This window comes from Melitaea cinxia, chromosome 12 (genome assembly GCF_905220565.1).
Source record: "Melitaea cinxia chromosome 12, ilMelCinx1.1, whole genome shotgun sequence".
NCBI classification, from domain to species: Eukaryota; Metazoa; Arthropoda; class Insecta; order Lepidoptera; family Nymphalidae; genus Melitaea; species Melitaea cinxia.
This window is the reverse complement of record NC_059405.1, coordinates 3,805,268-3,822,042: the sequence shown is the minus strand read 5'-3', so window position 1 is coordinate 3,822,042 and position 16,775 is coordinate 3,805,268. Positions and strand designations below refer to the sequence as shown.

The 16,775-nt window shown below is 32.1% G+C and overlaps 1 protein-coding gene across 1 annotated transcript in view; it reads right to left on the bottom strand.

The window, feature by feature from the left end:
• The window catches only part of LOC123658660 (craniofacial development protein 2-like), a 32,640-nt gene extending 18,452 nt beyond the window's left edge, over nt 1-14,188 (bottom strand). The window contains 1 exon segment of the mRNA XM_045594020.1: nt 14,051-14,188. Coding sequence (XP_045449976.1) covers nt 14,051-14,188 — 138 coding nt within the window.
• Between the last annotated feature and the right edge of the window lie 2,587 nt (nt 14,189-16,775).

Sequence of the window (16,775 nt, the reverse complement as noted above, 5' to 3'; positions counted from 1 at the left end):
AGATAAATCTATTTGAAATGGAATTAATTACTTCGCCAATACATATACGAGTGACAACGGTCACTCGAAAGTATTTCAACGTCGGCATTTTATATATATTAAAAATTCTCGATTGCAATTTGTTCGAAATTATTTTTTAACTAGCTCGTACTATTTTATTTATTTTGTTTATTGTTTATGCCCTTTATATATGTTAATCAAAAACAATTTTAACATCGTCTGTATTATGAAGAACAACCTAAATATCAATTTCAATTATTATTTGTCTAAATGTTAAATGCCTAATTCTTTCATTTTGAAAATAGAATTACATCCACATCCGTGTGTATGTACACATATACACTGTGTGGGTGTAGATAAGAAAAAGATTCTTCGTGTAGCTGAAATAATATTAGATTCGTCTATCTAAATACAAAGAAAAATCAGTGTAGGTTATTTTAAGACGCAAGTTAAGTGTATACTAAAATGCCGACGACACCTTTAATACTCAGAAAGAATAGATGAAGATAAGTTATTACTATTAAGAACTAATTGGAACTGGAAAACTTAGGAACCACTTATAATCTTAACGCAGTTAATATCTGATTTGCAATAAAAAACTATTTAATGAAAATACAGTGTCAGAGTTCAATGACACACAAATGCTAAGACCATAAGCGTCGGTTTTGACTATAATGCTAGTAGCTAAAGAAGGCATTAAATAATAATAAAAAGATGATTACTAATCAACTTTTGTAGCTGTTTAGAAAGTATTGCTATATTTAAAATAGCTCATAGTTTAAAAGCTTAACGTAATGTTTAGCTTTTTTTGGTATATTTAAAGACTAGACTATTTAGGACGTTAAATATCTTTTATAGATATAGACTAAAAAATGCAAAAGTGGTATAACAAAAGTTGACGTGAGTTTAAAAGTAGAGTTTAAATCCGTTTTAAAGTATTTTCTTTATATTCTAGCCTTTGTCATACTAAACATAAATAAATATCTCAAAAAAATTAAAAAAAAAATGATTGCAAATGTGTTATAATTAATTTGACAAGAGTTTAAAATTGTTTAGAAAAGTCCTGATCTTTATTTTAATTTTTTGTGTATATTCCACATTGTACTGCATCATATAATACACTTTACATTAGCCTTGTTTAATTGACTAAATATGGATTATGACCCAACGAAGTTTAAATAATTGTAGTTGATATGTGGTATTTAGAATGATGAATGTCATTGGTCAAGTTCGTATATCTGTAAACTGTTCCTAAATGATGTGATGGAGTGGAAAAGATATTCTTTCAGAACGCTGAATTCGAAATATTTATGTATTTTCTTTGTCGTTGCAATAAATATGTTAAGCGTTGTTTATATTGATCAAGTGTCTTATGTAGTACATAGCTATATATATATATATATATATATATATATATTTTATGTCACTAGGTCGGCAAACAAGCGTACGGCTCACCTGATGGTAAGCGATTACCGTAGCTTAGTTTGCAGATGTCTATAAGCTACAAAAGGTTTATAACAGTTAAATTAAAAAGTTTGAAGCAAACTCCTAGTTACGTATTCCGAATGTTACATGTATTCAGTTTAAGTTCACAAGTTAAACCCTAAGTAAGACAGTGATATATTGCGACGTGCATTACTTATCCGGAAATCTCTTTGGAAAACTTTTAATAAAAACAGACCACGCAGGCATGCACAAATATATATCTGAATGATATGATTTTACAATTTTATTGTAGCGTAAAGAATATTCTTAAAATTTTTACACGAATTATAATTTTATTTACCCCATTGAATATTTTTAAAACTAACCAAATCTTTTTTATTGATTTGTGAATATTTAAAAAAAAATAATAATTAAAAATTAAAAATTTTTTAAAATTAATTTTGAAAATTTAATCTTTAAAAAAAACTTGGTTGTTTGTAAAGTTGGTTTACGGACGATAGTTTTACGTGAAAATGTCATAGCAAAACATCTCCTCGGACGCATAGGCCAATCGAGTGGAGGAGAGATAGATGCGGCGCAAGCGTACAATCAGCGTAACGAGACAACGAGCGCAACGCTACAATGAGTCATCATTTTTCGTGCGTGCAGCCGGCGTTTGGTTTCATCACATCGGCCTTTCGCAGTCCACTACTGGACATAGGTCTCCACAAGTCACGCCAAAAATGGTGTGAGCTCGTGTGTTTTGCCCATAGTCACCACGCTGGGCAGTTGGATGGTCATCCCACCATCGGTCGGCTTTTTAAGTTCCAAGGTGGTAGCGAAACTGTGTTATCCCTTAGTCGCCTCTTACGACACCCACGGGAAGAGAGGGGGTGGCTATATTCTTTAATGCTGTGACCACACAGCATGTTTCATTTGGTTTATACTTAATATAATAATTTGTAATTATTTAGTTTATTTTATTTTGTTTTAATACATGTCACTATAAACAGAAATTAATATTTTAAAAATGTAAGAATAGTTTTATTTATTGATAGCAGTAGTTATATGTTGTAACTATTATTGTAAAACACGACTGAAAACACTCAATGCAATTATATTTTTTCGGAAGATGGTGTCTCTTAAGTTCTCGTATGTCTTATCTTTATATTCTTGTGGTACTTCAACAAATAATAATCACATTAAGAACAACACAATCTAATAAAATTATAATCAATACATTCTTTTAAAATTATTACAAGCATAAAATTGAATGATAACACTATTTACCCTACAAAACAGATAATAAAGATGACGATTGACTAATTGAAAATTAATATTAACCATTCAGAAAATGGCGTCGACTACTTTGAACTGTTCCGGTATTAAGGGAATAAACAATAAGAGTAATATCAATATAAAATCCAATATTTTCATAATTTTTAGAATTACAAATTTGAATGCTAATGTATATAATATGTCAGAAAATATTAGAAAACAGATTATTTATAGAAACTGTTTTCCCCGTTTCGTTTATGTATTTTCGGTAAGTTTTTAAAACTGAAAAGGTACTCTTGGATCTCTAACATAAAACAATTGAATGATGAATGGACATTTCCACTTCATGCTGAATTTTTTTTTCACTTCATCGAGCGAGTATTTCATGTTTTATTTTTTATATATTTTGTATATCATTTAAATAGAACTGATTAGGTTTTATGTCAAACCAGTCAGGTAACATATGAAAACTTCTAGATATCTTCTTGTCTAAAGTATCTCATTGCTTAAAGATCTAAGACGATCGAAAAGGGTTTGTTGACAATACTGAAATAATACTTCAAAACTTGATTCTCAAATATGTCATATAACAAAGTTAGTCAAAAACGAAATTTGGCGAATGGTTTGTGAATGATCATTATATCTCTTCATGCTACTATAAGAAATAATTATATAACCATTAAATAGTCCAACATGTTGCAAAGCTGAATTGACTATGTTCATAAATTAGTGTTTGCAGACCCTTAATGAGGTGACCATGTCTTCGAACATGAACTATATATATGCAAAAATTCAGGCAACACTGGGAGGATCATTCATATCCGGCTACCGGAGAAGAAAAGCGTGAAGAATCAGTCTTCAATCTCTTTTCGTAACAAGAAAAGTCATTGGTCATTGAAACGTATACGATACCTTTTATTTTATTTTTTTTAATTATTATTTCTTCTCATTTTAGATAAAAAAATTACGTAATACACTCCAAAAATCACAGAGATTTGTCCGGAGTGTTAAGATTCATTTGGGCAATTAACAATAAGGTGGGTAGTTCTACAAACTAAGGTATGAAATCTTTTGATTCGGTGTAAATGCGTACGCAGGGTAGGCGATCGAAGCGCAAAACCGGTTTGTTAAAAACAGTTACAGGATGTTAAAATAATACGAATTCAATTCATTTCTTATATTTTTTATAGTGGTTATTTTCTTAAATGCCACATCTAATCGATTCAACAAACAGGGAGTCAATTATTTCGTGGTCCTTTCACCATATATGTTATTTGTTGTAGTAGTTGTTATAAGTTTTTGTTTTGTTATTTGTCGTGTATTAATTTTATGGTGTACCTACGAGTCTGCTGTTACAGTAATAATTAGTAGTTATACTGCAACAGCCAGAAATTAAATGCTAAACCTCACACATGCGCGGGTCTAACATAAAAAGGAATGAAAGTTTTGAAATTTATATTAAAAAAAAAAATTAATAACCTTTTAAATTACGTCCTCAGTTGATGATTTTAATATTTTCTGTAATAAATTAGGTAGCTTAAATTTATTGTCAATAAGTAAAATTTTCCAGTAATCAAACGTTGTTTGACACTTTTCAATTAGTTCATGAAAATTAATAACAGTTCGATAAAATTAATGACAAAAGATAAATTAAATTATTTTTACGACGTCAATTCCTTGAAACCCTTTTCACAATTTCTTTACGTTAAAGTACGTTTACGCTTCAGCCTGTAATATCCCACTAATAGGCATAGGCTTCTTTCCACATGTAGGAGCAGGATCAGATTTAAATTCACCACGCTGCTCCAATGCGGGTTGGCGGATACTATAAGTAACGATCGCTATCAGGTGTACATGATAACAACCGGGACCGACGGCTTAACGTGCTCTCCGAGGCACGGTGAGAGATCCACAAGGCAAACAGCTGTATGGCCAATACAAATGTTTGTCATGTGCGGGGATCGAACCCGCAACCGCCAGCGGTACAATCCATGGCTGTAACCGTTGCGCCAACGCGTACGTTTAGTTTGGTTAATTTAAAAAATATCTTTTTAATTTTAGAGTTAAATTAAAATTTGTGCGTGAAAAACTATGACTGACTTATGAAAAAAAAAAAAGAAAAATAATTTAGTAATTATCTAGAGAATTGTATTAATGTTTCTACACTTTTTTTTATTGAATATAATATTCGCTAAAATATATGGTCATATAGCACAACCTAGTCAATTAGTCTTTTTCTTTGCACCTAAGCTGATTACTTTTAGAAAGAGCAGTCTTTAGCAGTCCACTTTAGAAGGTTAAGAAAGTAAACCTATACACAAGGTCAATGATATTTTTTATAGTGGAAGTCATTATAAAAATGATACATTATTAGGAAAATTATTACTATGAACTAAATTAGATAAACATTAAACTACGTATTTTACACGATAACATGCATCTACACATGGATTTTATCGCGGTTTATTATGTATATTATATTATATTATTAACATTACCTAACGTTAGGATGTCTGACACATCAGTCCTCTCATAACCATGATTTCTGTAAAGTATCCGAAACGTTGGGCATATAAAAAAAAAACCTAATAAACCGCGATAAAATCCGAAAAATTTGTCTCATTTCTTACTGAAAAGTGAAATATAGGCATATACATGTATTTATATTTAATAATAATTAATTGGCTCAAATGTGTGTAAGCTATTACTAACTTCAATCACTTGAAACGTTAACAATTACCGAAATGTCACGAAACTAAACAGATTATCGGCGGTTTCCATATGAAATGAGTACCCGAAACTTTGGACATATGTTATAATCATATGAACATTAGGAATAAATCAGTAAAATGATATATTTTTCCTCTCTCAAACAGAGAAGGAAAAAAATATCAAAGCAAACATTTACATAAATCATTTTCAAGTGCGGAAATGTATTTATAATTATTTTGAATATTAGTTTTATCGAATCAGATAATTTATTTTGTAAAAATTCTTACTGACCGTTATTAGTATCAAATTAAACCTAAATTATAGACTAATTATTGTAGATTTTTATATGTCAGTTGTTACGCGAGTGTGTGACTCAAATTGCTGAAGTTTTTTTAAGGAATAGGGTAGTCGTAACGTATCATATCCTTGGCCGACCTTCAAGGGATTAGTTAGCCATACAGGAAGATGTCTAAGACCGATCTTTTTACGAATAGGACTCAGTCTTACTCGTGAATTACACTTATCAGATAAGAATTACGGGTAATTTGTAGAAACGTACCTACACCTAAATTAAACTTAATAATATAATATATGCAATTAAGCGTTTAGTTTCTTAAAGATCGTGAATAATAAATATATGAATAAGTTATTACTTAAATATTGAATTTCAATTCTCTACATGTTATAATAGATTCGTAATAATAAGTAGGTTTAATTACAATATTTGACCTTTAGTATATATTGATGAAATAAGATAATCAATACAATACAATACAAATATACTTTATTGTACAACCAAAAACAATACAGGTAACATAAAAGAAAAAGAAACAAGCGAGAAATAATAATAAAAATAATAAAAATAACAAAAAAAAGGAATGTACAAAAGGCGGTCTTATCGCTAAAGAGCGATCTCTTCTAGACAACCTTTAGAAAAAGGACATGAATAAGAATAAAGCGGCATAGAGGATATAATCATTGCATATAAATAAATATTTCATTGTTTGGTTATCTTAGTATATTAATAATTATATATATTTTTAAATAAATATGCAGCGTAGAGTTTTACAGCATTAATTGACTACCAATCATTAACATTTAAAACAAGGAGGAGTGACAGAGCGGATACGCAAACGATATTATTTTAACGCTTTGCAAAGTGATGTTTTCAATTAATTACATGGGATAGTGAGTAATTAGGGAACGTTAAATTAACAACGACAATGTTGAATTTGAAAATTGTTGTTAATTTTACGTTACTTAAAACATGTACCTTGACACATAATAGATATTATTTGTTATTTTATGTATGTATGTATTGAATAAACTGTACTAAATAATACACATAAATTACATAAAAAAGTAATTTTTACAGAAGCATAATAAAGTTCCTACTTTTATATTGAGTACCTGGGTGACCGAGCTTAGCTCGGTATTTTTTTATTAAATCGTGTTTTTTGGAAATCATATTTAAATACGAATTACGTATTGATAAAATATGAATAATATTTTTCGATTTTACCGACATAATATTAGAAAATATGAACTGGTTATTTAAACAAAAAATAACGAGTGCAACTAGAAAAAAAAAAGAAAAAATAATAATCGATCTGGAGACATGGGGATTTGAAACATTGTCTCGATCAGGACTGACCGGCCGATTTCCCACCGAGCTATTACACGTTTATTGACAATTGCGAAATTTACCTTTATATTCTAACGATATTGTAGCCATTTTTTTATTGCCTAAAAACAGGGATAAAACGACATTTTCTAAAAATGAATCCTAGCTGTATCGATTTATCGCCCCCGAAATCCCCTCCATACTAAGTTTCATGAAAATTGTCGGAGCCATTTCCAAGATTCAGATTATCTAAATACAAGAATCGCTCGTTTAATAGTATTAGATATAAGAAATTCATTCAAATTGCAAAATAAAAAAAACAGTGACAGGCTTAAGCATTTTTGAAAAAAATTCAACGATAAAAAAACAATAAATGCTTTGTTGTCTTATTTATTGATTTATTTAATATTTAAACCAACAGCACAAATAGCAATACATAGCAATGATACTAAACAACATTTGGCTAATGATAGGTCTTCATGTATAAGAACTAATATATAAATACCTAGGATCCCGCCCAGTATAGCCACGGGTATTTAACAGAAATTAAAAAAAAATCTAATTAAAAAAAAATGTAATATAGCCTATATACCCGCGGATAGTGTAGCTTTCCAACAAGAAAGAACTTTTCAACATGAATCAGTAGTTTCGGAACCTATTCAATGCAAACAAACATGATATAGACAAAAATATATATAAACAAACATATTTATAAATAACACGTCATGTGGAAAGATTTATTACACGTAGAGCTATTACAGAACCTTTTTAAGTAATACATGTAAATTATCCTAAAATATTCTCTGACATAAAAACACACACACACAAACACAGATAAAATTTCATAAAAATCTGTCCACCCGTTTCGGAGGAGTATTTTAACGAACATTGTGCAACGAAAATTTTATATATATATGTTTTTCATAAATAAATATATAATGATATCTGAACATTAAGGTACGATGTCAAAGTTAGCTTGCATTCGCTGTCTTATCTAATCATATCATATGATTTTATTAAATAAATACTGTTTCAAATTTGCAAAACAATATTTATAGAACATATTAAAAAATATATTGTTCAGTAAATAGATTTCGTTATTTGATTTCAAATGAGTTCAGGTTATTATTTATTTTAACATTGAAATGTAGATTAATAAAATTTATTCAAATAATGAATTCGAAAAGATTACATTTATGTAAATTAAAACGATGTGTGATTTAGTTTCATGAAAGAGAGCGTCGAAATAAATTAAATTGCAAATTATTTTACCTAGTTAAATCCTCTATGGAATTATCATGTAAATATGTTTTAGGTAAAGCGTCTCTTCATCATAGTTAAGTATACATAATCGATACAACGCCTAGTATTAACATATTGAATATTCAACGAATTAAACGTCTTATTTAATTATTTTTATTGTTGATAGACTTATACTGTAATTGATAACTTAATTGTCGCAGATCTATTCTAGCTGAAATACTGTGTCAATTATCAAGATTATTCAAGTGTAGAAGTTTTTTTCTAGAGACGTCGTGTGTAGTTTACTTAGGTTACGTATGTAGAAAGTGTAATAATTATATTTAGCTCATCAATTCAGCCTATCGCAGTCCACTGCTAGACATAGGTCTGCACAAGTTCGCACCAAAAATAGCGTGAACTCATGTGTGTTGCTCATAGTCATCACGCTGGGCAGGCGGGTTGGTGACCGTAGGTGACGCTGATGCGCGTCTTCGGCCTGTATATTTCAAAGCCAGCAGTGGAATGGTTATCACGCGATCGGTCGGCTTTATATGTTCCAAGATGGTAGTGGAACTGTGTGTTATCCCTTCATACGACACCCACAGGAAGAGAGGGGGTGACTATATTCTTTGCTGCCGTAACCATATAGCAGATTTAGCTCATATATATGATATTATTTTTCTTTTCAAACTTTTTTCTTTAGTATGTTTTTAAAGATAATTACATAATTTAAAATAACATACTAAAATAGTCTGTTCTATGTGCATGTAATAATTAACCTGCAGATTCTAAATAGTTGTCTGGAGACTGAAGTTCCAAAACGTTATGAAAGCTTGAACGTGTCCATTAAAGCTTATCGTCCACAACTTACTAATTTAGAAGTTAATTATCCCGTTTCTCGTTAGATAGGCGTAACGCAAACTAAGTCAAGTAGAGTCAAGAGTATTAGAGTATGAGCGAGATCTATTACTAGTACTTGATTAGTTTAGAACCGGTAGAAACTTAATTATAATTTTGATCTATGAACTACTCGTTACTGGACAATACATTATCACATATTTAAGTAAATTTTAGTACACTTTTGACTTAGTGTCTAACTCTATTGATAAGATATAAAACTTTAATTTTTTTTACATATAGTTATGAGTTAATTTGATTTAGTAATTGTACTATGGAAATTATTCAACGGTGCTATAACTTCACGTTCACAAGATTCTGCTGTTAAAAAAGAAAATAAAAACCTATCATAACAAAACAATCAAATAATTTGATTATTGTTCATAGTTTTTAATTTAGATTTTGGATTCAAAAGCTTTCGTTTAAAATATCAAAATCATTCACAGAAAACTACTACATCACGTAATACTTATTAATAATAAGTAAGTTTATCTATTTCTTCTGTTTTAAAGATTTATAGTTAGCACTTCAGCGAAAAATATAAATAGGTCCACAGTCTTCTAGTTCTAAACTATTATTCCTTCTAGACATGTCCATTGTTAGCATTAGAGGATGTTGCTATAACAACTATGCAAACTGTCAAAGATAGGCATAAAATTTAATTCGATTTTATCAAACATTTTGTTATCAATAGTATAAAAATTAGCACATATCGATTTTTTCTTTTTATGATTAGGATTATTAAGTTATGGTCCACAAATAATAAAAGGGAGTTGTTTGTTTGAACGTGTTGTACATTAAAATAAAAATGACCTATTAACTATAGTACCTTTAGTTGCATTTCAAATTTTTTCCTTGTCTAAAAGCTTATTTACTAAAAACGCTCATAAAATATACAGAAAATATATTATTATAGATTTTTCACACCAGTCAACTTGTTTGCCTCTGATGTTTTTGAAATATTGCGGTGTTTGTGTCGAGTGTATACCATATTCAGGACTACTGCTAAAACTTCTTTATATCAATAAAAACTAGTAAAAAAAGACGTATTCGTATGTACTCAAAGGAGTTACCGTTAGTAGTGTGTTTTAATATCAATGAATTACACTAGCGACTCAAAGACTATATCATTTATTCGTTTAATAATATATACTTTTTTTACAACTTGGGAATGGCTAACCGTGGGGGTATTACGAATATATAGGAAGGAGGTCAGATTGGTTCATTATAATGTAAGGTAACACAAGATATTTATTAGTTAACAATTATAACATAATATGTAACAATTAATTCGTTTGCGCAAATAATTATCCAAAGCGTCTAGGTTAAACTACTAGTAGAATACAAATTTGCATCGTGCCAAGCCAGAGCCAAGACTCCCTTAGCCGCAGTTACTCCGGTAATTTTTTTACAGATAAGTATGTCTCGAATAATAGAATGAGTGAGGGTAGGTGAGTATCGAACGATGTGCAAGGTGGCATGGTGCATCTGTTGTTTATAAATTCCTTGCTAATTGCGTACGGTGGTACAGGTACTGTCAAATACAATCAAGACAATATTCTGTGTATGTAAACAACAGGCTTACAGTAAGTCATGTAAACAAATATTACACAAATTAATCAAGCATATTGTATAGCACTTGGCATGCTACGGCGGCAGGGTGTCGACTTTTGGACTAGATGTAAACTATGCTATACAATAATTAATATATAACAATAATTATACACAATATTGGTTAACGTTTCTGAACACATATAAATGAGTACAAAATACACAAAGGTGGTCTATTTAGCTAAATAGTGATTCATCTCGGACAACCTCAAATAAAAAATAAAAATAAAAACAAATGTGATTTAGACCACATGGCTGAAGTAAAACTTCTTTAGTTGCCCTTCAGTAATATACGAAACATAACTCTCTCTCTATTTCGATTTTCACTCTCTATATTCACAATTTTTACTTATATCTCCCTTTTAACTTACGTTCACCTCGTCCGATCACACTTTCCGCAACGCTCTCGTCACGCATTCACCAGCTTACTGTCCAAGTCAAGCGTGCGTACAGAAGTTTAACTTCAAAAATAGAAAATACGTAAAATAATTTATACGTGTTATAACCATGTTTTCTAAATAAAAATCCATTGGCATTAGAATTTAAGGACGCTTTTGTACTATATTATCATAAACAAATACGTATCTCAAATTACTGGTTCTCCGTGATATCTAATATAGACGAACATCGTTTGTTTCATTTGCATGAGGCGTATTTTACTCTGTAAATATGTGTAGCGTATTATGTAAATTTCGTTCGATAAAACGAATGGAATGGCTTCGTTTGTTAAGTAATATCTTGTGATACCAAAATTTTTGTGACCATTTAATAAATCCAATTAAGTATTTTTAAAGATATAATATTCAAAAGTAGAATTTAAAAAAAAAACAAACAAAAATAGTATTCTTTTTTCGATTGTAGTTTTAGCTCTACTGTCAAAATAGTCTCTCATTTGGCAATATTAAAATCCATTAAAACAAATAATTATACAAAAAATAACAAATGCTTTCAAATGTGAAACTTTTTCGATTGATTTAACATTTTCCAACATTTGAAAACAAAATAAATAAGGCAGATCATTAAGGTGTCTGTTTGTAGAGCCTCGCGAATGAGAGAATCGTGCCGTCATAGACTTTGTTTCTACAATGGCCCATTTGTGGCCAATTATTTTTAACATTTTTTGCCTGCTAAACATAAGTGCCCTCGTGAGGAACGTTTCACATATTTTGTACACGTAATAATAAGAAAAAAAAATTTCGTTCCTTTTTAATTTGAACAATATTATATATTTCTTCATTTATTTTAGCACACAGTTATCGTAAAAGTTAATTGAACATTCATTTTGTTTTCACGTATTTGTGTCTTTTTTATGATAGGAGAGGTAGTTATTTTCATCTCAGATAATCGGGTTTCAGATTCAACGGGGAAATACCGCCGTCATTCTTGCCACCTGTTCACCGGGCCACTGTTTATACAATGTTGTTAATTATCTGTAAGTAATTATTGCGCATTGTAAATGTGTTCATAATTATATTTGTTATTATAAATAAATTTAAATATCTAAAAATTAAACTTTTTAGTAAATTTTTATTTTATAAGAAATATTTCTTTTTTGTTCGACTTTTCTACAAATACTATAATCGAGCGTAGTTTTTTCTGGTCTGAAATAGCTAAAAATGGCTTCTTAAGCTTTCACAATTAGTAATTATGATAGTTAAAAAAATCCTAGAAAAGTTGTTATTTTCAAGGTTTTAAATTTGCACTAGAATAATATAAGTAAAACTCTACAAATTACCAATTATATTTAGCGATATCAATAAATTTTTTTTGCGATATCAACAGATTTAAACAATCAAAATGAATGACATTTAGCTGATAACATATTCAGAATGGCAGGACCATTACCCATTATTTAAATTTGATTGGAATCATGTGGAAACGAACAGGAACTGGAGAACAAATCTAATCAATGAATGACACAAAATGTAATTAATGAAACCAAAATGAAACCAATCCAAAAAAAAAGATTATATTTTTATTTTTGTAAAAAAAATCATAGTACTGTGTGGCTACGATACTAAAGAATATAGCCATCCCCTCTCTTCCCGTGGGTGTCGTAAGAGGCGACTAAGGAATAACGCAGTTCCGCTACCACCTTGGAACTTAAAAAGCCGACCGGTGGCGGGATAACCATTCAACTACTGGCTTTGAAATACACAAGCCGAAGACGGGCAGCAGCGTCTTCGGTGCGACAAAGCCAGCCCGGCGGTCACCAACCCGCCTGCTCAGCGTGGTGACTATGGGCAAAACACATGAGTTCACGTTATTTTTGGCGTAAACTTGTGGAGGTCTATGTCCAGCAGTGGACTGTATAGGCTGTAATGATGATGATGATGATGAAAAAAAATCAATACATTTTGATTGATCTGTGTTGTAACTGCTGATTACGCACGCTGATTTACTGGGGGTTGGCAGATATATTTCCTACTATCCTTCTTTCTTTCTCCCTAGTAACGATAGCTATATTTGATAATAACCGGACGGACAGTTACCGTTTTCTCCAAGGCACATTGGAGAGACCCACCAGGGCAGACATACATAATGTTACGGCCTTAGCCAGTCCAGCAGAGCCTCAGAGGTCGGGGCCCATCAGCGACCTCCCGGCGGACTGCCTAGGGTCGGATACGGAATACCTATGGCGATCAGGTTATGCGGCGTGAGCAATCAAATACAAAAAAGGGGTTGAAAAATAAGAATGAAATTGCACTTACCTTCGAAGGGCAGCTAGGGTCTATTGGGGTCGAAGATCGCCAGGGAACGTGTGTAGGTCGTGTGGTGTGGTGTGACGTTAAGTGTAAAATAGGGGTCCTGACAGTCCCCGAAAAGGAGGCCCCAGGCCCCCAGACTTCGACAGTGAGTAGACACCCCCAGTCACTCGCCAGCAGACACGGCACAGAATTGATTATAACGAAATAAATAACTCAGTCAATACACAAGCAGTTACAGTCACAAGCACAGCAACAAATATTTACAGTTACCAAATAAACCGTTAGATATATTCACAGGACTGCGTGCGGTCACGCCAGCAAAGAGTCCAAACCCAAAATTGGGGTTCTCATAAAGCTACACAGAAAATTGCGTTCTGAGCGAACCAAAAACAGACAGCAACATCAGTAAAAGTACAGCAATTAAGGCAATTCAGCAAATCACGTTCAAGCAGTTAGTAGACCGCGAGGCACGCGCAAAACAATAGTCTAAGTCCAACAGTGGGATCCGGCCGGCCGTCGAGCAGGGATACGGCCACTACCGTGCAGAGCGAACTCGAGACTCTTCGCCGTATCGAGCAGCGATACGGCCACTACCGTGCAGACCGAACGCGAGACTGACGCAGCTAAGCGGCGCGTGCGACGGCGACGGCGGGGGGCCGTGCCACCTGGCGATATCACCGATGAAGCCCATACAGAAAAAAAGCGTCGCTAACACAGCGAAATGGTATTACAAAATCATAAGTAATAAATGGACCGCCCACTAGATGTAAGAAACGACAGAACAACGGTTAAACGCGGACCGCGAAACTAAACCCCAACGCAATCGCTCCAAGGCGCGATTTGGCCTAAACACATAACATAAATAGTATTTGTAAAAATACAAATAATTATACCATAAAATTAAAATATAATATATTCAAATTAATTTTATTTTGTTGCCTTTTAAAATTGATTACAATTTTAGATGCAATTATAGAAATCGATGTGTTGAATGAGGTGTTATTGGTAATTAATGAGGCATTGTTATCATAGTTGATTAATTGTGTACTCGATTTTATATGAGTGAATGCATTTGTCTGATCATGTAGATAACAAAGATCTGACGCCAGGTTGGCGCAACGGTCACAGCCATGGATGTTACCTGTTGCGCTGGCGGTTGCGGGTTCGATCCCCGCACATGACAAACATTTGTATTGGCCATACAGGTGTTTGCCGTGGTCTGGGTGTTTGTGCAGTTCTTATGGGTCTACCCACAGTGCCTCGGAGAGCACGTTAAGCCGTCGGTCCCGGTTATTATCATGTACGCCTGATAGCGATCGTTACTCATAGTAGGAAATATATCCGCCAACCCGCATTGGATTGGTGGTGGATTAAGCTCTGATCCTTCTCCTACATGGGGAAAGAGGGCTATGCCCAGTAGTGGGATATTACAGGCTGAAGCGTAGATAACAAGTTTAATTAAAATACTGGAATGCACTCTATGAAACGTTAATGTACAAAAGAAATGTACTTTTAAAATTTTTGGAATCACTCGAATAAAAGCGCTAGGCTAAGGAAAAGGATTTTAGGTTGATTTTTCACATTGCTATATAGTGTTTTGCCAGATATACACAATTCTTATATATTTACAATGACGTTTAGTTTTTCCTAAATATCACCCATGTTGAGATATCAGCTTGCTGTAATGTTATTTACCTATAAGCCTACAAAAATTTTGTTTGTCGGTCTTTATGCATGTTTATCATCAGATTATGTGTTTGATTCTGACATCGCATAATATATTCATCACAAAATTTTATTGTGATTTTCGGAGTTATTAACAGTGGCGGTAAAAATCTGAAATAAACCTTTAGTGAAATTGCGGGCCACAGCGCAGTCACTGAGTTTCAGTTTTTTTTTCACATATATATTTTATTTTAATCATCATCATCATCGTAATTTCAGCCTACCACAGTCCACTGCTGGATATAGATCTCCACAAGTTCACGCCTAAAATGGCGTGAACTCATGTGTTTTACCCATCATCACCACGCTGGGCAGGCGGGTTGGTGACCATATTTATTAGGTATTTTTAAATAAATTTCAATAGCTCTTTAAAAGCAGTACTAGTCAGAATTTGAATACACGAACCTTCACTTAAGATCCGAAAATTCCATCAACTTATGTCGCTTTGCTTGAGTTGTCTCTTTTAAACGCAAAAATCTTTTGCCCTTTTCTAAAATACACATAAAATGTAAATGTGAATACTTTTACCAACAAAATAACATTTATTTATAAACATATTACCAACCGAGTAAAGAGCTAAGAATTCGGGCATTCATAGAGCATTTGACGTACAATACAAGAGTGAGTTCCTCCTTCAACTCACTCTTCACCTATAAAGCTTTTAGTTGAATTCAATGTTGAAGTAACATTGGGGTAAAGAAACCAATAAAATTGTGGTCACTCGAGGCTAGCAAGCCGTGTAGAAAACCTTTCAACAAGTCATGCGAGAGCGGCGATTTCTAAATTTTTTGATTAAATCCAAGTTTTGTTGTGTAATAAAAGGGCAATTTTTTATTATCCCAGAATTACATAAGCGTCAAACGTCAACCAATCGAACAAGTGTTGAAACACTTACATAATGTATATACACACAACTTCTTTTAAAACTATTATTGTGTACTATACTACATTTCCTTCTGACTTTACTTTCTTTGAGGTCAGCTCTATATTTTTTTAGACAACGCTTCACACTCTTTCTTATTATTCATCCACTCAAGATTCACTTCTTCCTCCTTTCTATTTAAATTATTTATTTATTTTTTCCTCGACAACCCTATATTTATTCTTATTTTTTATCATTTTGAACTCATTATATGATACAACTGGTACCGCTCTCATTATAGTTTAAAATAAAAAAAGCAAAAATAAGTTTTGTCACTTGCATGAAGCTCAGATTGGTAGAAGAATTACTACTTTACCGGCATGCGAGTGACGTAAAGTGCTCTCAAGTAAAATACTCGGTAGAAATATAAAAAGAGGTACATGTATTATACATACAATAAAGCCTTTGAACCTGAAAACCTTGAAATTCATGTCAGAAATTGAAATCGGATGTCTCAAAAACTGGTGAAATATGAGTTGAACATGCGAATTGAGGGTTCTGTCCACTTAAAAAAACACCATGTGAAGTAACAATTTGTAATATAAGTAAAACACGCATTTATGAATGTAGTTAAAATACTACTTGTTACTACATCAAGACTTTGAACATGACATTTGAAAGCCATCGTGTA